The sequence below is a fragment of the Rhea pennata genome, chromosome 4 (genome assembly GCF_028389875.1).
Source record: "Rhea pennata isolate bPtePen1 chromosome 4, bPtePen1.pri, whole genome shotgun sequence".
NCBI classification, from domain to species: Eukaryota; Metazoa; Chordata; class Aves; order Rheiformes; family Rheidae; genus Rhea; species Rhea pennata.
This window is the reverse complement of record NC_084666.1, coordinates 74009333-74032734: the sequence shown is the minus strand read 5'-3', so window position 1 is coordinate 74032734 and position 23402 is coordinate 74009333. Positions and strand designations below refer to the sequence as shown.

Below are 23402 nucleotides of genomic sequence, written 5' to 3'. Positions count from 1 at the left end.
TCAGACAAGAAGTACAAAATATATAGAAACAATACAATTAGAATCTTCTGTCACAAAATTTCCAATTTAAAAGCAACACAAATTTCCATCCACATTTTGCTTTATGACTGACTACCTATACAAAATGAAGTATTTTCAGTATCACTTTCAATGGCACATAACTTATTCCTTTACACATTGAGGGAAAAGATTTCTAAATATGATTTGGGATTTCATTCCCACTGAATCAAATGATAAATTGAATTTTCATACACAAAAACACCATTCCTGTAGTTTACGACCAGTTGCACTATCACTTTCTGCTTCAGCAATAAGAAATTGTGTGTTTGAAAAACAATCATGACACTAAGGGAGAAATATGTAGACTGAAACTGCAGGAAATCAGTGTTTAGACTCATCCTCAAAAGAAGTAGAATTTTATTGTCTAAACTCACTTTAACCTGATCTGAAGATATCACTGCTGGCAGTGGAAAGACAGCTATTTTTTCACAGCTTATTTTCCTTGTCCTCTTCAAACTGCAGAACTAGCCACCATAGCGCCACAATAACGTTCAGCCATGTCGTCCGTGACAGAAATTCTCTCTTGAGAGCATGTATTAACAAGAATGGGGGTTGAAGCAAGCCAATGCAACTCCCATATATATAGAAAGACAAAGAATAGTTCTAGGGCAGTCATGATCAGAAACTAAAGATCAAATAAATACCTATACCTGAAAGGCTCATTTTACAATTACTTAACCCATAAAGGAAAAAAAGGAAGAAAAAAAATACACTTCAGCAAGTGCACAGCTCCTAGTGGTTTAAGAATGTTCAACAAGGAGAACAGAGTTGCGGTGTTTTGCCTTTTTAAAGAAAGCCCAAAGTTGAGCAGTCAGCTTTTGCTTTTGACTCTCACCCCAAAAACTGCATCACCCCAAAAACTGCATTCAGCTCTTTCCAAACAAAATTCATCAGTATGAAATACAGATACTCCAATTATATGTTGTACAACTACCACTCATGGCCACCGACAGTGCAATTAGTATGAATAAACTCTGTCCTATTACTTACACTTTCTTCCCCTCATGATAATACTCTTTATAATAATGTACATATTAAAGAGCAGCTAACATTTGTAGAAGAAAGAGTGAGTTCTCAAAACTGTCAGACTGCTTTGAGACTCCTATTAGTAATGACATTGTAGTCAAAACACATCACTTCATATTAATACATTTTGAGTTGCTGCATTTTTTTTCTTTTTTCATTTTAGAAGTGGTTTTCAATGCATGTCTAATACAGAATGAATAAAATCGGAATACAAATTTTTGTGCAGTGGGAGCAAAAAACATTTCTGTATCGTTACAAATTGCTGATGCACTGTAACATAAGCTGCAGTATATTGAAAGCAGCTGGCAACTGCACAGCATTAAGACGCCCGTAACTAGTGCCAAACAATATTTCTGAGCACAAATAACAAGTGGTTCAGATATGAAAGATGACATATATTAAATGCATACAGCCAACTTAGTTCTCCATTGTAGTAACAAATCACAGCTACTGAATGAAGAAAATTTTGAAACTTTAAAAATACACATGTGGAAAAATAAAACATTGTATGTCAGAGAGCTGTGTCAAGAAAACAAACTGTCATCCAAATCAGAGCCTAATATTTTCCTATTTTCATTCTTAAACTTTAAACATTGAACCATTTCTGTGATGGACTGCAATAAGGTACTTTGTAAATTAGGGGACTTTTACTGAGACACTTAGAATACACCTAGCTGAGAACACCCGAGAGACAGGCAGAGTAACTACAGTACTTAGCTAGGATTTGACAGACTAGATTCAGATTGTATGTAACCTTCAGTTGGCTGCATCTCATCTGGCTGGAGGGGCAGGAGGGGTCTGCATATGCCCCACAATCCCATCTCACAGCTCAGACAAAGCCTCAGAGACTTGGATCCCCATCCATAAAATGGTGATTCTACTGGGTCTGCCTCGAAGCATGAGGATCTCCTCACTCCACTTTGGGAAGCACAAACCTAGTGTGGTAATTGTAACTGTATAGTAACCTAAAATTAAGATCTCAGTCTTACGGAAAATCAAAGGTAAATCACCATGTCATTCCTTTAAATGCTTCTACAAGTCCCCATTTACTGTGCTGTACGTTTCGTAGTTGTTTGACTTTGGAATTAATCTCGGGAAGACTTGGTTGGCTTTTAAAGTCTAAACTTCCATTTTCCAAGGAAAAGATTTTCATTACCTCACAAATCCAGAGCGCTGCACCAGGCAATAATCGGCTATGAAAGGAATTAATCATGATAAGCTCTACATAAATATTGACTTGAATTACAGACCTGCTGATGCCTCATGGGGAAAAAAAAAAAAAAAAAAAAGAAAAAAAGAAAAAGAAAAGAAAGAATAGAACACCCACTCTGTTGCCCAGGGCAAAAGTGGGGGGAAACAATGACAACTCTGCAGCCACATCTTGTTCTCGTAACTTTTACCTTGTCCATCATTTTTTCATTGTCTGTTTCTTGGATTTTTCACTGTTCATAGCAGGGACTTTTTAAAACAAAAGACAAGATCAGTGTCCTTCAAGGTTCACCTGTTTCCACTGTTAATTTCTAACATTCTTATCCTCTGGCCCATCATAACTGATGACTTCAGAGATACTACAGTGGTTTATAAAGACTAGGACATTGACTGTTAAGAAACAAAGGCAATGCTACGATCAGTTGTGGTTGCAAACACAGAATAACCATAATGGCTGGCAGAGGTAGACTAAAGCTGAACGCTGTCAGCTATACCTGGAGACTACTAGTGTCTCCTTTACAGAGAAGCCATGAAAAGACAGCCAAGGTTATGAAGACCACTTCACTCAACTACAGCATGACCAGTATCACAGAAATAATTTCACATGCTGTTCTTAGTGCATTTCTACCGCAACAACTAAGTAAAAACAGCTTCATGGAGAAGGAAGTAAGAGAGAGACCTCATATCCAGAGGCACAGGTGAACAAGTGCTGTCTTGTGGTTTGTTTATTTTGGGGATACGGATTCAGAGAGAAGAAACAAACAGAAAGGCCCCCTTCAGATTCAGAATCCGGATCCAGAGCTTGGTTTCCCCACAACAGCAGGAAGACAGGGAAACGTACATGTTTCCAGTTCTGGCCAGTCATTAGATTTAATCAGCAGAACTACTCTTTCAGAGAGGCCCTTGCAGGTCTTTAAAGCTACATCCAATTAAGCAGGAGCCAAGATCACGCATAACATCAAAGAGGAAAATCACATGATAGCAAAAGACATTTTGAGCAGTTATTCATTAACTAGAACATTCCCGTGGCAGAAGTCCTGTAAACACTTTGAGAAACTGGATTTCCAAGCCTGATAGATACACCTAAAGCATATGAAAGACACAACAGTGTTATATCCAAACTACATCATATGTCTACTCTGCTCAGAACTGTGAAAGCACTGTGGTGTTCTCAACAGTACATGAGCACAGTTAGACTATGATTTTAAAATCTACAAAGTGCTGGAAGAAATAAGAATACTATTAATCAATGACTTCCTCACATACTGGATACAGGCAGGGGATGCCTCTTAGGTCTGTTGACTCCAAGCTTTTAATCCAGTAAAAAAATAGAAGAGGAAGATCCAGGTGCCAGTTCTGGGTCTTTGTTTCTCTGCTTGAAAAAAATTACCTACCTCCCCCAGCTCTATTCCAACACATATGCTCAATGAGTCAGAAGGCTCTGCTTTTCCCAAGTTGCATCTAAGCAAATCAAATGATAGTAACATTATTTTCAGACAGTATGAAGCACAGAAAACTGATGCTTTTAATGTGGAACACTGCTCAGTCAGACATTTCTGCCAGTTTATGCTGTGCTGGGTTATTCTGCATTCTCAGTAATGCGGTAGAAAACTGAAGCAGCTGTACAGGTGTGCATTGAGCTCTAAGGCATGTCATCTTCTACCAGCACAACTAATCCTAAATACTGAATACATCTGGGTACAACTGTGGGTGAATTTCTCTGGCTGGCAGATGTGGACTGGACCTTCTGTCACAGCAAGACCAAATCTAGACCACTGTGTCTGTGAAGCTTCTCCTAAAAAAGAGTGAACGTGATGATTTAGAAACAAACTCAGCCATGCAACTAAAGCAGTCCTGAGGTTCAAATCTGGAACCACCTTCCTAATTCCTACAATCCTATTAACCACAGACAGAGTTTGCACAAGTGTGGCTTAGCTTTCAGTGAAGGGTGCTGGAAAGGGGATGTTCCTCATCAGACTTAACAGTCTGCGGGAACTTGGGTATACTTGATAAAACCATACCAAATAAAATGATTTCTAAAAAATGATACTAGTGATGAATTAGGTATCCTTCATGATGGGACTGTGAATTTGGTGTCTGACAGGTCCCACACCTGCACCACGTGTTGTCTCTCTGTGCAGCACAAAGGATCTCCCTCTTTCCAAAGAAGTTGTTAGTTCGTGGGCCATACTGATCAGAGAGGGTCAGTTAAGATCAGAGGAACTGATTCCAGCTTAGGATCTGGTTGACTGTTTTAAGCAACCTTCAACTTTAAATCACTAATTGATTGAGACTGAAAATAACAGAAACAGTCAGGTGAATAGCTTTCAGCAGCTCGTCTGGGAACAGAGGTCCTAGAATAAGACAAAGTGGCTGGCACAGCTACATAATACTTCAGATGGAGTTTAAAATTATTTTTTCATAACAGCTCTCTGCTCCTCTGTTCACCAACACTAAGTATCCATCTGAGTGGGTCAAAGACAGGCAGTATTTCCTTCTTTACAGAATTCTGTAATTTCTCTTCAATAAACAAAAGCAGAGATGAAAAACCCCACCAAGAAATAGTGGTGGGAGAATTCTGTTCCTGTCTCACTCAGATTCTCTTAGCTTCAAGACTTCTCCCACCGCATGGCCAGCGCGACGGCAGCAGTACATAAGGTCTCTGCCCTGGAGTTTTCGCACAGATGCGCACCAGAGCTTACTGCTCAGAAAAAAAGAACTCTTAAAGAAGAGAGAAGCAGCTACAGGCTGGAGAGGAATGTTTCAGAAACACTGCCAGAAATCTGTCACACTGAATCAGATCAGGGCCTGCACTGCTTCTGTGGCAATGGCCCATGTTGCTGCCTCGTCCTCCTACAAAACTCTGCTCACCTTAAATCACTGTGCTAGTGACCCTTCTCATTCTTGCATACAGCCAGCAAAGTCATTTTTTTCCCTGCTTATCCCAGATGTGTTTTCAGGGAGTACCCAAGTTGGTACTTACACATCGTCTCTGAATCGACCTTTAAAGCTCTGTCTTCCTTCAGATTTCTTCTGAAAAAGCACTTCCCTGATGACACGATCTCCATGCAGGCCTGGCATTTCATTTTTCAGGGCCTAATACAATGCAGCATGGATCTTTATCTCTAGGTATTGTTCTCCACCGTGTATCATCAATGAAGATGATGATCGTGTATGTCAGCCTAAACATACAATGTTATGCTTCTCTTCTAGTTCTTCCAATGACTAGCCAATGACTTTCCCTGCTAATTTTGCTAACTGTCACTGATTTTCTGCATTGTGGTTTAGCAGTCTAAGTTACACAATATAATACTAAATGATCTTCATGTAAGCTTATGTGCTAGATCTGCAGAGAGCTAGTTTTATACATTTTTTATACTTGGGTATACAATTTGCAAAACACGTTTCAAGAATTGTATAAGGCAATTAATCTTATCATCTTTAATCATCTCTACATTTAGGCCAATAGGATGCAGACCTAGATATATACATATATGTGTTCTGCAGCTCTGATTTAGGGGTTTTGTAATGATATTTTTCAACGTGTGCAAGACACTGCAAGTGAAACACAGGGTACCTAGAAGACAGCATATAAGTAGCATGGCCCCCATCATCCAGTCCTCTGCCCCAAACACTGCAGCTTCACCGGGGCATGTTTCAGACATGAAGAGCTTCTGTGTCAGAACATACTCGGAAACACTAAACGGCTGAAGCACTTCCTGGAGAGGCCAAGGCTGCACCGAAGGCCTCTGCAAACTCATTGGTTAATCCTTTTTTAGCCTCCAAACATTCTCTAAATAGTTAAACGTATAAATGGGGGACAGACAGCCAATTAGCTCTAATTCACACCAATGCAGGGAAACATACTTGTACACTTTTTACGGACACGTGTCCTGTTGTCCAGTCTTCAGAGGAACCAAAGAAAGCATTGGCCCCATGTGTGTGCGCGTGCTGGGGCAAAGAGCCTTCAGAACAATCTCAGCCACAAATGAAAACAGATCTCCGTTGTGGCTGTGCTGGGATTGCCCTGGCTGGTTGTGGCTCCTCGTCATGGCATCACCCGTGATGATGCTACATCACCACTGAATCTCATAAGCAGACAACTGCATGGCTGTGCAAATGGGAATGAATTTTGTAGGATAAATGGCAGCATGGAGGAACAGCTTGGAGAGGAGCGGGAGATGAACATGATTTTATGTCCTGCATAAGATCATCTACACAGCATGACAATTTAGTTTTTTTACTTGGATTTCCCTGTCTAGCATAGTTTCTAAGGCAGCACAAACATTCTCCTGTTCCCCTGAACAAAGTTTGCCTCCTCTCAGAAAGATAGTTCTCCTTCCCACCCTGGCACTATGACAGCTTATCGTCAGTTGTCGTATCTCCTTCTCAGACATGTGTTTCCCTTCCAGCACTACTAACTGACACATTTTCAAAGCCAGCCTCCTCTGCCCTTCTACTGCTGCCATGCTGTTTCAGCAAGAGTATATGCAATGCAGAAGAAAAGGCTTTAAAAATCTCTCTGCAGCAAGTGGAAATGCAAGCGCAGGCTGTGGGATGGCAGGACGAAATAACAATGCAGCACTGGGAAGAGGACAGTGCTCGGTATGGATCTCCTTCAGCCCATCAGAAACCTCAGAATCCAAGGACTTAGTCTTCTGGACAGATGCATACTTATCTTGTTACTTTGCACCCTCTCTTCTCTCCTCTCCTCATACACAGACAAAATACAAACCTAAACTCTCTTCCCTAATAATCTGCAAGCCAAATAGCCAATTCTGAGCATCACAGGTCCTATTCCCTGACTCTTCTCCCTGATTTTCACTCTGCAATAATCTTGTCCCAAGCCACCTCATTCAGGCAGCCCATTCATGGACTATTATACAGAGAGGCAATGTCAGCTTGCCAACTACAAATGAACAAAGAAGTAAATAAATCATTCGTGGGATGTCAGCATCTGCATTGTTTCATGCCTTTTGTTTCGGTATTCTCATCGGCACCAGCATGCACAGCCCCCTTGACTTTACAGAAACCATGGCTTCACTAGCAAAGCAGAACACAGCAACAGAACAAACCTACCTTTACGGAAACTAAAACACCGCTTAATTCTCCTATAAGTAGTTTTAGGAATGAAAGGAGCTGCTGCTAAGGCACCTGGGCTGCGGACTCCAGCATTTCTATCTTCAGGCATCATACAGGCCAGAACCCCACGTCCCCACGCTTTCCTTTACCAGCTACATCCAGATGAAATGCCACGACTGTTCATTGTTACTGACTGCTGAGGAGTTTTTATAATAGTGTATTTTCCTCTGGAGCTAGGAGATTTGTGGTCTTCTTGATCTCGGGTAGAGTTTGAAGCAATTTCAATGTTCTATTCTCTTCTTCAGTTTTGCTTTGAAGAACAATATCCCTCCAACTATTTCCTTTCGTTTCTTTTATTTCCTGCAGTGAGACAACTATTTATTATGCAACGTCACAACAAAAGAGTTTCAGCAAAAAGATGTATCTTCCATTCAAACAGAAGCATCTGCACGGATGCAGGGCAGAAAGACCTCTTCTTCTCAGCTGGAACAGGGGGCGGAGTGGCAGGGACTCCAATTCCACTGGAAAAGGTCAGTACTTTGCGGTGCGCAAGGGGAAAGAAGAGAACAATACCAGAAAGGCCACCGAAGAATCCTCCAGGATACGATACTCCTTGCCGGCTCCTTTTATTTCTGTAACTGAGGAGCAAAAATAACGATACCTTCGCCCAAAAGGCTCTGTCCATAACAGATTCCTTTCAAAAGGCCTTTAATCTACCCAGCTCCCTGTCTGATGCTCTCGTGGATTCCTTGCTTGTTTTATTGCCTTCAAACTACCAGAAGCTCTCACGGGAGAGACACGTCAGATGCGGCAGCCGCGCATCCTTGCTAGCAGGATCCTGGGGAGCAGCTGAGGAATACGTGCCTCCACACGGGGATGCTCTGCTCACTTCCTCCCCGTCCCACGCCTGGCAATGGCAGCCACTGCTGCCGCTGCCTTCTGCTCCAGCCACTCACATGCAGCAGGTGCAGGGAAACAATGTAAAGGAGGGAGCTGCTGCAACGCGATTCTCTGCCGTTGTGGATGACTTTGAGTTGACTTCAGGCGGCTGTCGTGTGTGGCAGCTTGAAAAGCAGTCAGGCTGCGCTCCCACAGGAGGTGCCAGACCTTACGCTACTGGCCCTGCTAAAATGCTCACGTCCCTTCGTCTTGCCTCCTCCCGCCCCCTCAGTTTCAAGCTTTGCAATTAAAGCTCAGGCCTTTCCCTCCCTTAAAAAATTGCCTTTTAAAATCTAATCAGGAAAGGAATGTCATGTGCAAACAAGCATTACATGTCCTGGCTCATTTACATTTCTTTTCCCTTTCACAATTTTTTCCACAGTTGCTTATATTTTTGGTGCAAGAAAAAGCTGTTCCTGATCACTTTAGCAGATTCCCACCTCTCCCCCCCTTTTCTCTTTCTAGCACAGGTTAACAAGTAACAATTTAATTATATAGTTAATCATTGACAAAGCTACCTGCTCTGGTACCTGGAGTCCTCTCCCACTGCCAGACAGACTTTAAATATTAGTGGCTCACCAAGGCTCAGGGATATCCACTGAACATGTGTACAATTTGCTTATAATGCTTAAAAGAGCCTGAAAATTCAAATATGTTACCCAAACTGAAACTTGACTTGTGTGACACCAGACGACAGCCGCTTACCATCTAATGATAAAATTTATGAAGCAGAAATAACACAGGTGTCTTGATTAATTGGCTATTTGAATTAATATTTTTCCTACAAGTAATTGCTTGTCGTCATAACTGTCATCGTAACAGTCATCATCATCTGACTGCAACTTTTCTGTATTTTGTTTATAGCTAATGTAATAGATAAAGATTTTTAACTTCAGTTTTTACAGCTCATTAATACAAGCATAAATGATAAGAACCTCTCTTTAGAAAGCTCTAAAAAATTCTTGTAGGAAGAGGTAATAAAAATATGAGTATATCTTTTCATATGTAATTACAGAACAGTTAACAGGGCTTGTTAAAACATCTCAGAGTATCAACTTATAAGAAAGTTAATCAAATGGGGACATGTGAGAGGCATGATTCTTAATGGTAACACATACCACAATACCACTTTTGCCTCGCAACAATATTCAGGCAGTCTTCATAAACACTAAAGCCTATCCTCACATCTGCTGTGGATTTAACCGTTTGCTTTCCAATACAAATAACCTTAAAGTCAGTATACTCAATCAGGAATTCCAATGGGGGGGGGGGGAGAATAAGTGTTTTAATTACAAGTGAATTTAAACAGTAATTCAAGGACTGTACCCTTCTCTTGTTTTACGCAAATCAGCACACCAAGACCTCACCTAGGTGTTTCCATCATTAAGTGCCATTAAACACTCAACAGTGACTGTGTCCTGAGAATTCCTCTGGCGGCTGGAAGGATTCCCAACCGTAAACCAGAAATAGCTCTTGCCCTATAATGTAAATGAGGGGTTTGTGAAGAAAGCACAGGGTCAGGACTCAGGAGATTTCCCCTCTATTCCTAGCTCTGTCAAAACCTCTGGGGACGGACTTGGGCTAGCAGCTCAGTTGCACCAGATCTCAGCTTCTCACCTGTAAGATGGTGACACTTGTCTGCTTTGCAAAGGAACTTCAGGGCTGCTTTAGCTTGTATTTGCCCACAGGCATGGTGGTGGTGGGAGCCAGGCACACAACACACACATAGCTTCCCTCCTTGAAAAACAGAGTTCTGTTATACACCCAAATGAGTTGCTGCCACAGTAACTTATGCTGCTATTGGACTGGAACAGGAGAAGAACATTGAAGAGCTCACTATAAGGCTTTCTTCACAAAAAGAAAGATGGAGATAGGTGACCTTTGCACCAGGCAAACAAGCACACTTCCTCCCTAGCTGAACTGCAAGTGACTACGAGCCTCCTGTCTCCCCCGTTCCACACCATCCCTGTATGTCTGCAGAAGATCACACCTTTTGAGATAAACCTTTCACTTTGTTTGGGGGGTCGGCACTATATGGAGTTTTGTTTTGTTTTAACATTCTTCTGTGAAGTGCGTATGCCCAGATCTGGGACTGCACCAGCTGGTAAGCTCTACCTTTATTAACATGTAGGTCAAAAATCCCCATGGGGCCAACACCACGACTGCTTAGCACCATCTTTCCAGTATGTATTTCCACAGGAAGAGCCAAACAGAAGACAAACATGTTTGAGAAGCTGCCAGGCAAGCCCCTAGCTAGCTGAGTCCCTTGGGGCAGCCCACCAGCAAGGGCCAAAGCCTTCTCCTAAGAACTGTATCACCTGAATAAAGCACAAAGAAAGATGGATAGCTCAAAGAACAGTTTTATCCAAGATGATAATTTCCTTTAGTACCTTCCATCCTCTCGTCTGTAGTGTATCTGACAGGTGGGAAAGAGACATTTGCAGTCAGCAAATGTGCCTTTCAGTGATAACTGTTCTTCTCTGTCATGAAAAAGCACAGACAATCCTACCTTATTTTTCCATAGTCTAATAACACTCGCTGACAAGACAAAAAAGCCCTTGATACAATACTGGTGCTCTTTCACAGTGGGAAAATATTCCTGTCCCCAAACGTTGAGATTTGAGAGCTTCAAGGGACGGTTTGATTGATATACAGGCATTTTTGCAGGTATATGAGTCATACCTGTATTATAATGACATAGATATTACTACAAGAATAATGATGTTGGAAATGATGCAATAATTCAAACTTATTTAGTACAAGAGAGCTTTTTAAAAGACATCTGACAATAAGTTTTGAGCCAGCACTACTGAAATTAGTGGTTCTGCCAATCAAAAGAGAAAGAATCTATCACATAATGCTCCTGCTAATACCCCAGGGCACAGCTTTATATATCATCATCGTTGGCCTTAGTTGTCATTTGCAGGAGAATCACTGACAGCCTCTTGTGACAGGTATTTGTCAGCAAGGTGACCCAGCTGCACTTCCTTTGCAGGGGACCCACCCTCTGCATTAGTCAGGGCCACAGCTATCAGATCACTTGCAAACTGTCCTCAGCAACAGCGGCTGCAGTACTTCACGCACAAAATGGTGCACCCTGTAGTTCCTAATATAACTGTTTCAGTCCTTTCTCATTATGTATGTAGGGTCTCATGAAATGTTGGGTGACCTTTTCCCCTGTTTCTAAATACTAAGCTGCTTGCCCAAAGCAAGGATCCTGGGGGCAGCACAAAAAGTTTTCACGGATCTGAAACACAAATGAATGAAGACACTCCCTCCCCCCTTCTGATTTTTTTGAATCAGAAAGAAGAGCAAAGAGTATGGTTTTGTGAATGAAATCAATGACTTCTATCCTAAAGGATGAGGCCAGAGCAAAGGCTACTTGCATTACAGTCTCTTCTGAAGCAGTGGGTAGGTCTTAGTCACCTCTCTTTGCCTCCATTTCTCCTTCAAAAGGAGGATAACTGTATTTTTGCTCTTGCTACAGGGGCTGTGAACTAATGTCACTGACTGCTGTGCACTGTTTGACCTCAGTTGGGACAGCCTAAGCACAGTGAAAAATATGAACAATCTTTTAGTTGGTGACCAAAGAAATTACCCCAGTTTTCCCTGCGAGAAGCTGATTTCACAGAAGACCAGTCTTCTGGGAAAACTCCTGTTGCCTTGGTGACACTCTACAATATGCTGTCCTTCTCAAGGGAAATAGTTTTAGACGTTTTAAAGCCTTTGAACTGATCCCTCTACGTGGGAACATGCCTGATACCTGTATAACAGGTGAAAACAAAGAATTTATTCCACTATTTTTGAAATATCTAAATCATTCTCTCCTCTTCTTCACTGCAAAACGCTGACTTTGGCAGAGACATAACAAAATAACCCCTGCGTGTCTTCGTTCATCTCGGAGTCATCGTGGGAATCTGACATTTTCTCTCACTGACTCACCTCCTCCAAATGGTGCCCAAATAACCCTACGAATGGATTTCACCCAATCCTCCATGTCATTCTGTGTGCTTGCCATAAGAAGGTACGTCTCATGATTAGCTGTCATCCGCTCTCGGTCTCCTCCTGCAAGAGAAGATAATTGTACTTAGAAATCCTTTTGCTTTCCTGCCCAACCAAGCTGCTGCCAAACTGGCTGCTGAAAGCAGTAATAGTGGCTCTGAGGAGAGCAGACACAGACACCTTGCACCAGTGTGTTTATTGTCAGCCATGGCATGAAAAGAAGGTCCTATAAGTACGTTCCCCATCTGACAACGAGAAGCTGTCAGGCTTCCAAAAGGAAATGAGAGGATAAATGTCACTGGTAAACAAAAACAGCCCCATGCTGTTCCAAGAACCACAGGGCCTGCACTAATCCGTAACTTGATATACACACTAGAGGTTTTGCAGCAATTACCATACCATGACAGTCGGAATAAACACAGAAACATTTGGGGAGGCTTCCATTTTTTATTCTCAGGAACAACGTGTGTCACATTCACAGCAATGACATTTGACACATGAACGTTGCTGTGAATCCCTAGGGAGAAGGCAGCTGATGCTAGCAGTGGCGCAGCCCAGCCCACTGGCTTGGACAGGCCTGATGCGGATTAGATTAATGGGGAAGACAGTGCTCCTTTAAGAATGGAGCAACACAAAAAAGGATAAAAAGAGAATTCAGCTGCCCACAGCCCCAAATTTTCACTGCTGTAGTACTGCTTAAGCTCTGTCCTAACAGGTACTGTGTTAATGCAAGAGCAGAAGAATAGGAATCAAACAGCCTTTAAAGCACGCAAAAGGAGCAAAGCCTAAAAAGATAATTCTGGATATTTTGAAGACCTTCCACTGAGCCAACAGCATGCATGCACCCTTCATGTCCAAACTTGATGCACCTAGAAATCAGGAGTTTTGTCCTTATCTCTATCCCAATTCTTCCATCCCTATTTTTAATTCTGGTCGTATCTAAAGTAAAGATTTTTGTTCATCAGAGCAGGAACAGTGCTCTTGGGAGGCCATCCTCTGAAGAGTGCCATGATCAGCACTGGGCCTTGTAGCAGCTAGGTTTCTGAAGAAGAATTTCCTGAGGGTCTAACAAATCCAACCATGATTTGCTGGCGCAACCTGGTCTATTTTATATCTCACCTACAGTTCTCTTCCTGAAGAGAGGCAAAAATACAGATACAAACAAAAAACCTCAATATACTTTCACACCTAGTAAACGTAGGATTTTTAGGGAAGCATGTTTCTCCTAAAATGAAAGTGTTTCGCACTTCACTGAGCACCAAAACACAGACTTTTTCTGAATTGATCTTAATAAATATATTTAACAATACAACACAAAGTTCACCAAAACATAGGACAAGGAACATAGTGTGCAGCTGATGGAAGGCAAGAGGCTGATAAAATATAGTCAGCTGAGTAGAATTCAGCCAAAGAATATCAACAGTATTAGAAGTCTTATACATCTGTGTAAAACACACGAAAGGTATTCTAGATGTATTCAAAGAACACCACAAACACTTGCCTTACTCTGAATTAATTTCCACTTTCTGGAAAAAGCAACAATCATAACTTCAAATTAGGATGGAAAAGAGAATTGGTTCTTCAAAAGGAGGATTACCGTCATCTTAAAAGGAGGCACTTTAGAGAAAAAGCATGTAAAATCAAAAAGATGCATTTATGCAAAATACATGTTAAATCCAGGAATTAAACAGGAGATGATCTAATTTTCTTATTACTTGTGATAATGAAAAAGATGACAACCATAACGAAGTGATGGCCCTTCTCTTTGGTGTCTGTTCGATTGCTCCATATTCTTTTTATAGCCTGCATATTTAAAGTCGGTGGTCAGTGATAATTTTATAACAGTTTGGAGGGTGCTCTCCAGAAACAGTGAATTCATCCCGGAATTCTAGACAGTTCATTTGTGGATTCTAGAGCAGTACTCTAAACAGCTAACTAAATTAAACACTGATTTAGCTAATACATAATTAATGTGTGTTTAATTTAGCAGGGAAGAAAATTGTATTTTGTTCTATTTTCTTTTGTTATAGGAAACTAAAGCTTTCCTAACCAAAAGATCTTCACCATTTATTACCAATTACAGATGTGCTTTGTAGTTCAGTCCCTTTCCTTCACAATGAATACCAAATCTTGCAGAATTCTTTGACTTTCTTTTGACCTTGCTATTACTCAAGAATTGCTAGAGGTTGGCACGAAGCCTTGCTAACAGATATGCGGGGATACCGTAGTGTGTGTTCAATCTGTGTATTACTGCAAACGTTAACTTTGAATGGGAATATATTTAAAATACAAGTTGAACAATATCTTGCAAAAGGACAAGAAAAAATGCCCATGATTCTAAAAATACCCATCTCAAATAAGAAATACTGGAAAAACAGAAAATTACAAGGCCCTTTTAAAATCTTCAGCAGGTCTACGTGACCCCTCTGAAGAATGCTGAGAAGTGTTTAAAGTCTGCATTCCCTTTTCTTCATATAACATTACTGTTACTATTTTAATGGAGCACGAGTAGATCACCACCTCCAAAAATCAGACATCTATTCATACTGTATATATTGGTATGAAGTATCCTTATTTGAAAAGAGTGTTGGGCCTGAAGTTCCTTAAAGGTGCAAATGCATCCTTAACTCTTCCCTAAGAATGTTCAAATCATAATCTATTTAATCTGCATGGTTGTATAGCTCCAGATCATGCCTTTTAGAGCAAAGCTCCTTTTCTGCATTTGCAGTCCAAGAGATGCATAATCCTGTGGGTTGGGGGGGGGGGGGGCTCTTTGTTACTAGGCAACTCAACAGCCTAGAGTACAAAGTTGGCTTTCGTTTTGTCTTTTCCCCTTGTTAATTGGCAGGTGTGACAGACTCTAGAAGAAGCAGAACCCAGGACACCCAACCAAAGATGTGGAGTCTGGCATATCTAAGACAAAAAGCTGCTTTTTACACAATCAAATGTATATCCTGTTTCTTCCAGCCTCTGGTAATGGCCAGAAACAATTTGGTCCCTATTGTTTCTTCAAAACCGCAATGTAATGCCATATGCCTTTTTCCTGCAGCCCTAACTAATCCCTAAACTGTTTTGTTTTATTGGCAGCATCACAAATTCATATTTATTAATGAAATCTATCCAGAATTTCCATTTGGATTGGTAACAGTGACACAACACAATTCCACGATGAATATTCAACTTTGAACAGGTCACATTTCTCCCTCTGTCTCACCTTTTCCACTAGCAATAACTTGGGTTTCCAGCTGCTCCTTCACACCTCCTCCAGCAGCTCAGTAACTGGTAAATAGAGACTGCTGCCGAGCCTCCTGATCAGGACAGCCTGTGACCACTCAGCCCCATGCTGGGTGCAGCTTTGTGCACTGAACCAGCACCACATTGATACACAGTATTTTAAGGCAAAGTATTTTAAGAACTCCTGCCAACAACTAGAAAAAAAAAACAACTAAAATACAGAGAAGCCAATTCCTGCAGGGACCCACTGCACAGAGGGAAAGAAAGGGAACGGCCTGTGTTTGCTCATGCAACACCACACCACGCACTCAGAAAAGCATAAAGAGGTAGTGAGTGAATTTAATGGGTGATTGTAGCCTGAAATCTCAAACTCAACAGCGCTCCTGCTTTTTATCATCTGTTGATTAAATATGGATGCACAAACCTTTTGCATTCAGCTGAAAAAAAAGATTTTAGTCAATGCGTTTTGTCTGTATTTTCTCTTCTCTTTCTAACCCTACATCTTTATAGATCTGTGACACCCTTCTCTTACCTAAATGCAGCCCAAGTTGAACTCTGAATGAAGTACTTGCTTGCCCTTCTAGAAGCATCGTGGATTTCTCGCAAACTAGAGTTCCAGCGTTCTTGAGAATGGAATGTAAAGGGATTAAACTCATGCTGTCTGTTTAAAAGAGAATTTTCTCCCAAGAGGAGCATCAAAAAGTAGGATTAATCTGATTTTTCTCAGCTGAGAATGTCATGGACAACCTCAAAAGAATATGCACATTCCAATAGAAAATTTGGGCGTCAACTTCAAAGTGAAACAGTTCTATTCCCTTATGCATTTCTCTCAGCTACAAACTCTGAAACCCTCACTGTCAGTTTGGGAACTAAAAGATGGTGAAAGGCAGCTTGGCATAACCACAGAACTCACTGGGTTTTATTCAGAAACACCCTCCTGTTACAATACTTTTTACTCGGTTCCTAAATTTTTGGTTTCTGAGAAAAACGCTAAATAGAGACGTATTAGCATTCTTATGTTCACTGAATGGACCTCAATATGGTATTCAAATGCCAATTCCTGGCTACACATCAGCTCAGGAAAACATCAAGCCACTTAAAAGCCATGTAAGCAAAAAGAAATTCAGCTCCTAATTTCTGCAAATGTTGCCTCCGGGGTCCTTTGTTTTCTTTCCGCTTCACCCTCCGTTTTCACTTTATTCTTTGTTTTCATAGCTTGTCTTTCTTTCAGATAATTTTGGTCTCTACATGCTCTGGAATCCAGCCCCAGTTACTGATGTTCATCGCTTCTGCATACGTGCACTGAACACTGCCCCTTTCTTCACGTCCGCTGTATCAGCAGGAGCCTGATAGCTGCACCAGCCTTTAAGGTAGGAGAGTTGAACCTTTACAACTGTTACTCCACACAAATATTCTGCCAATCAGATAACAACACATCCTCTTTTCTAAGTTTTGTGTAAATCTTCTGAATCCAGCCCCATGTAGAAATGAGCACCATCCCCTTGTGCAGTGAACCCCACATGCTCTCTTCTGTTCAGGTGTATGATGCTCCTGTGCAAATGCATATTTACATTTCCTGCTCACAATTCCAGATAGTATTTCTTCACAAGCAGAAGTCTGATAATTATGACAGAATTCATGACTATCTTCCAACATACTTTGTGTTCTAAAATCTTCCCTTACGTTGCAAATTAACTTCAAGGCAAGCAGTATATTTAATCTGTTTCTCTGGGAAAACACACTTGCGTTTCCTTCATCAACTTTCATTTTGCAGAATTTGTACTCAGGCTTTTTGTTCTCAAGCAGGAATCATCTCTGCAAGTTGCAGAGGATATTAGAATATCAGAGATCAAGATAAGCAATCTTTTCCCCTGTTTTTCCTTGTTTGTCAACTAACAAAATCCAGTTAATGATTATCCAAGTTTGATATTAACTCAATACTAACCACTTTAAGCATAGTAGTCTGGCTTGATACACTGATGAGCCACTAAAAGACAGTTCAAATCTATATGTGTCCATCTTCCATACACTGACATTGGCAACTACAGGGTCCACTTATCCTACAACTTAAGTGAGTTAAACTCATTTACAGTGGCTAGGTCATATAATCATGCTGGACTTTAATCATACTGTAATACAGGATTTGTTCTATTGGCTGCCGCCCATGCTCACAAATCCTGTGCATCCTCGGTCTGATGGAAGCCATGACTAAGTGTCTTGCAAGGAGGATTCAGGTTCCTGCACTGACCTCATATGGGACAACTGGCATTTCAAACTGCCCTTGCACTGTTAGACTGATTGAAGCCTTAAAACATTTTTTTTTTCATTCTAATTGGACTATGGGAAAAGCCTAATGGCAAAAGTCTTGGGTTATATCACATTTTGCAAAGCAGAATAAAGGAACTGAGCACCAGGATGAAACTGAATTTTAAAGGGAATTGAGTACCCAATTGTCTCTGCAATTCACTGAAAATCTTTTCCTCATGGCAAGTGAGAATCTATGCTAAAGGTTTCTGTTAGAGTAGGACAGATTTAGCAACTGCTGCATCTCAGATGACCGATTTAAAGACAGATTAGAAAGAGATGCAACTACTTGGAACATGCAACGTTTTGAATAGTACACGCAAGCTGTTGAGCTTCAAAGCACAGGCTCTTACAGATACAGTGGAGAGGAAGTAGGAACAATGAATTTCTGCATATCAGCTGGGGACAGGTTTCCTGATGATACAGATAACACAGGGTTTGCAGACATAAGCCGGATTTTTTATTTTAATTCTGTAAAGCGTTTTTATTCTATATGGACCTGGTTATTATACCTCCTGATGACTGTGCAAATTTCCACCAAGAATTTAGAACATCTATCTAGTTCAACTAGGCTGAAAGAGAGTACATAGCCTGGGTCTAAGTCGCCGTCATCTTTTTCTTTTACCACAAAATATAGATAAATCTGAAGAATCAAGTTGTTCTTGATCACCTAGGCCCTCTTGTAAAAAACTGCCTATGGAGAAAAATTAGAGACAAATACTCTGTACTTACAGGAGCCTCAGCATTACTTCTGAGCTTGCTGTTACATAATACACGCTATATTCTATTATCAGACGAGATCTGCTCCATGGAAGCTCAATGCAATAGTCTTGTTGAATTTTTCCCCACCTATACTAAACGTCCGACATCTCTCACAGAATGGGAAGGTTGGAAGGGACCTCTGGAGGTCATCTAGTCCAACCCTCAGCATAGCCCATACGGGGATCGAACCCACAACCTTGGCATTAGCAGCACCACGCTCTAACCGACTGAGGTAAACCTGCCCTCATGGCACAGCTTGTTTCATGAATGGAAGACAGACGTCCAAAAAAGGATGCCGGACCTTAGAAATCTGAAAGTCAACTGCAGACACTGAGAACTCATTGCCAGTTAAACAATCAAGTCTTCTGCCCTGAGAAATAAAATGAAAAAGTGCAACCTATGAACACTTGGCATGTCATTCAGAGCCACAAAACCCAATGACCAGCTGAAAAACAAAGAGATTTTTAGCAATCATATATTTTAGCTTTTCATTTATGATTCTTGAGACTTTAGGATTCATGTTTTCATGATCTTCATGACAACACTGAGTGCACAAACCTGGTTTTCTTAGGAAAAAATGGAAGCTATCAACATATTGTAACTATGTAGCATTTTTAGCATCCTATCAGAAGAGATAGTAGAAAACAAGTTGAAATATTTCACTTCCATATCACAAAACAACCCCAAAGAATAACAACAATAACAACAAAAGACTACTGAGACCTACCAGTAACTGAAACAAGGAACTTCTCACCGGTCCTGTTATATGGCATACTAAATTCCAAAGACAGGAGATGTACTAAGAGAAAATTCCACTATATTTCATAAGCCCAATATTAGGTGAAGTAATATGGTGGCTGGTATTTTAGAAATGTTTAGACTGATAAATCTACATCATCAATGTGGCTAGATGCTACAATCTACATGGCAATCCAGGTAGCTAGACGTTATAAGACTTTAGGAGCCACCATTAGAATTTCACTTGTAACCATTTTTTTAAAAAGTGTTCTGTAAAACTTGGAAAATATTCTCTGTTGTTTGTTCTATTGAAATCAGAACAGATACCAGAATCCAGCATTGCCAGGTGCTCAGGTTTTCTGCCTTCAGGGAAAGGGAGGTTGGAAGAACAGATCTGTTCTTTCCAAGTATTGTATTGGTGACACAAAGTAATATTTACAAATAGGTTTTGGCCAATATTTTATTTTGAGTTCCATTATATAATTCCATTACATTTTAAACCTTGATGACAAGTAACAGACTGGATTGAGAAAGATATCTAAATTACAATGTCAATTATTTTAACCAGGATGCTCCTTTTATATCCTCTGTCCTCAGTCAGCTCAGTGCTATTCCATCATCAGAAAGACGACAAGATATGGTCAGCATTTTATCACCTATGCATTTTAAATGATTAATAGCACCACACCTGAAAAACCCTGGCTTTGAACTACATAGTTATCAAATTCATTGCTGTTTTACTGTCAAGCCATATTAGATGCACTATTTAGTTTTTCTCTCCACAAAGAACTGATATATTTTTTCTGAAGAAAATAATTAAAAAATTGCAAACAAGCCACTAAGGAAGGTACTGCTTTTTAAATATTTCAGTACAAACAACATTTTCTGCAGATAGCATCCATCTTCTGTATTAATAATCTCAATGGCAGTTTTCTGCATTAAAGTTGTACTGCTTTTTCTGTGCAGATTAGCTTTTCCACTTAAACGCTGCACACTGATTTAAGTGGCTAAATGGGAAAAGGCTAATAACACAAGTAGTTTCCCTGGTGGGCACTGCACTCTTATCACAGTTTGCCATTTGCAGTATGCCTGGAAGAAAGCAGGATGTTTTAAACAGGAGAATGCATTGTTTACATGAAGCTCTGAACCAGCTGCTTTTGGATACCTGAAATGGGAGTTTGGGAAATATATTCATCAGCTGTAACATGATGAATATTCTGCACAGGTAGCTTTTCCTTGTGCTACAACTGGAACGTGAATGTCTATAAAACTTTAATACAATAGTAAGTTTAATGTCTTGCACAATAGCAGCACGAAAACAGAGTCCTAACTGCAATGTTACATAGTCAATTATTTAAGTTTTGTACATTGCATAACTACCAAAAGTCTCTCTCCTAACAAATAATTACTGAAAATGCATAAACCCCTGAGCAACAAACTGTGATGCTTGCTTATCAGCAGTCATCATGTTAGAAAGATGTCATTAATAAGGAAAAAAAAAAAAAAGAATTTAAATCATCCCTCTTAACAGCTCGTCTCGCTCATGAGGTGATCCAACAATGTGCCCTGTGGATTTTGTCCACATTGTTTAGCCCTACGGGTCTTTCCTCCAAACCTACCAGTCACTTCTATTCCATATGCCCTACAGGCTTTGAGACCCTCAGGACCCTTCTGAGAGCGCCCCGTTTCAGTGCTTTCTGTGCTCCCTCTTGACCTTCCTGGCCACAGCTCACAGGAACAGCACTCTCTCCAGCTCTGTCTTGCTTCTGCCACTGACCTGTGAGACCATGGCCACTTTTCCCAAGAAAGTCAGAGAACACATCAGTTTATCGCTCTTATATTAACAATTGCTCTAGAAGCCACCAGCACTGCTGAGGTTCTTCTGAACCATTTCAAGCTTCACCACACAGCCCAGTTTCCTAACATGCCGACCCAGAGAAGTTCCCAGCTGTACTAGAGTGAGCTGACACAGTTGTGAAAAATGAGAGCTAAACCGCTTACGCTTTGTTTTTCCAGGCATATGTCTCAGTCTTATGCTTCCTTTCTCCCCTACCTTTGTTGCTGTTCCTTTATTTCCAGTTCGAACTTCTGCTCTGCTTCAAATGGATTTCACGGTTATCCACCTCATCCTCAGGCACAGATCCCATGTTGAACTTAATTACTATAGTCTATTCCTTCTTCCCCTCCCTTTCACTAAGATGCTGCTGCCAGTACAATTAGCTTTTGTATCTTCCCCTCTCCTAGGGCTGTTCTCAAACAGGGAAGCTTCCACTTGCAAATCTCTGTATCTCTTCCTGCTCAAGGCACATCGCCCAGAACATTTTGTTTACAAGCTGCATTAAAAGGCCATCATGCCTCGTGAACCCCATCTCAGCTCTACACTTCACCAGACCTGGAACAGCAGCATGCATTGCTGCATTCCCCGTTAATCAGTGCCACATGGAAGTCGGAGGCACTCTCGCTTTGCACTTCTGTTGTTAGTTTTCAGCTTCCCAGAAAGAATTTTTCATTGTTGTTAGCATCCTTGTGATACAGAATGTGGTGGGAGTTGTCATATTTGTCACTCTGTTGTTGTGACTTTCAGCTGTTTTCAGAGTCTTTAGTAACGTTTCCTGTGTCAGTGAATCCCCTTCCTTATTTATGCTAAAATTCTGTTAAATTGTAACAGCAAAAAATACTTATATGCACCTTTTTGAAACATGTTAGCTGAGATAAAATCACTTTCCTCTGTCTGTACATTCAAGATTGAGGCTGAAGTCACAGAAGCAGATGGAGCAGGAAAAGAAGTCAGGTTTCAGATATGCAAGTCATGTCTTAAAGAAAAGGAATTTCTTCAATGCAGTGACTGCAAATATCTACATGTACAATCTGGCACTAATGTGAAGCTTTGCAAGCACTATACAAATCACACACTGTAATTTCACTTAGTATGGACATAGCATTACAGCTAGTGCAGGGCAGTAGTTAAATAATTTGATGGAACAATGAAAAATACACTCAGCGTCACTTTTCAAATTGGCTTTTCACTTCTTGCCTCTTGTAGTGGATTCTCACATGGATATTTCTGGTGGCAAGAAGTAGAAGATATCAAAGAAAGTAGAGATTGGCCACAAGAAATCTAATTACCTACATCCTTCCTGACTAGTAGGATTTGGGAGATGCACAGTATGGATCCAGTTGCAGATAAATACTGCATTCCTCAGTTGTTTGTGTACATGTGCAGCACCCTATTCTCCGAACTTAATGATAAAAGAGTTTGCCCCTGAAATTACGAGTGTGAGAAAGTACAAATTAAAAGAGAGATTCTTGCGTATTCCATAAACCACTAAAAAGTACTTTGGCTTTTTAGTGAAAGCATGGCAACACAGAGGATATAAAATTGAATTGTCATAGCCTTACTTTTTGTGTGAGGAAATCAGACTAACACCAAGTTAGTGAGGTTTTCTCCCCCATTCCTTTGAAGTTAATCTTCAGCTTCCTGGGTGGCATATGAGCAACAAGAGAGGTTTCTTTTCTGAAATATTGCTTGGAGGTCTACAGGTAGCAGAAACCCCATTGGTGACTTCCCAAAAGAGACAACACAGAGAGAAGACCGCTGAATTTTCAATGACCTCTGATGCATAGATGTTGCACTGTTTTGTTTTTACTGCTTTCATGTCGGGCTATTTCGTTTCTACATCTGAAATTACAATAACCAAGAAAGGCATGGATTGCTGCAACCAGCAGTTTGGTACAGTGTTTTAGCCAGCCACAGGCTACATGGCAGGTTATTTGATGCTATGCATATAGGGCTGCTAACAGTAAAGAGGAATGCAAAAGACCAACAGGCAAATAGACATTTATCAATCAGCTGTCATATATCCTCTATGCTAAGGGATTCTACTAAGAACATAGATTTTCTTTAATATGCAGAAGGTTTTAATATGCAAGTGCAATCTTCTACAAATCTTATTGTGTGTGGTGATTAGGAATGGGTGAGGACAAAACTACAGAAATGGCTTCACATTTAACTGTTTCACACATTCAGTGACCTGTGATTATTGGTA

At 40.7% G+C, this 23402-nt stretch overlaps 1 protein-coding gene across 5 annotated transcripts in view; it reads right to left on the bottom strand.

Annotated features, from left to right (window-relative positions):
* ARHGAP24 (Rho GTPase activating protein 24) overlaps positions 1–23402 on the bottom strand; it is a 242091-nt gene that overhangs the window by 33078 nt on the left and 185611 nt on the right. For 4 of the 5 annotated variants that reach the window (XM_062574314.1, XM_062574315.1, XM_062574318.1 and 1 more), the window contains one exon: positions 12259–12381. In XM_062574314.1, coding sequence (XP_062430298.1) covers positions 12259–12381 — 123 coding nt within the window. Of the gene's footprint in view, positions 1–12258; positions 12382–21409; positions 21552–23402 lie in introns of those variants that run through there. The other variant, XM_062574316.1, reaches the window with a different exon arrangement.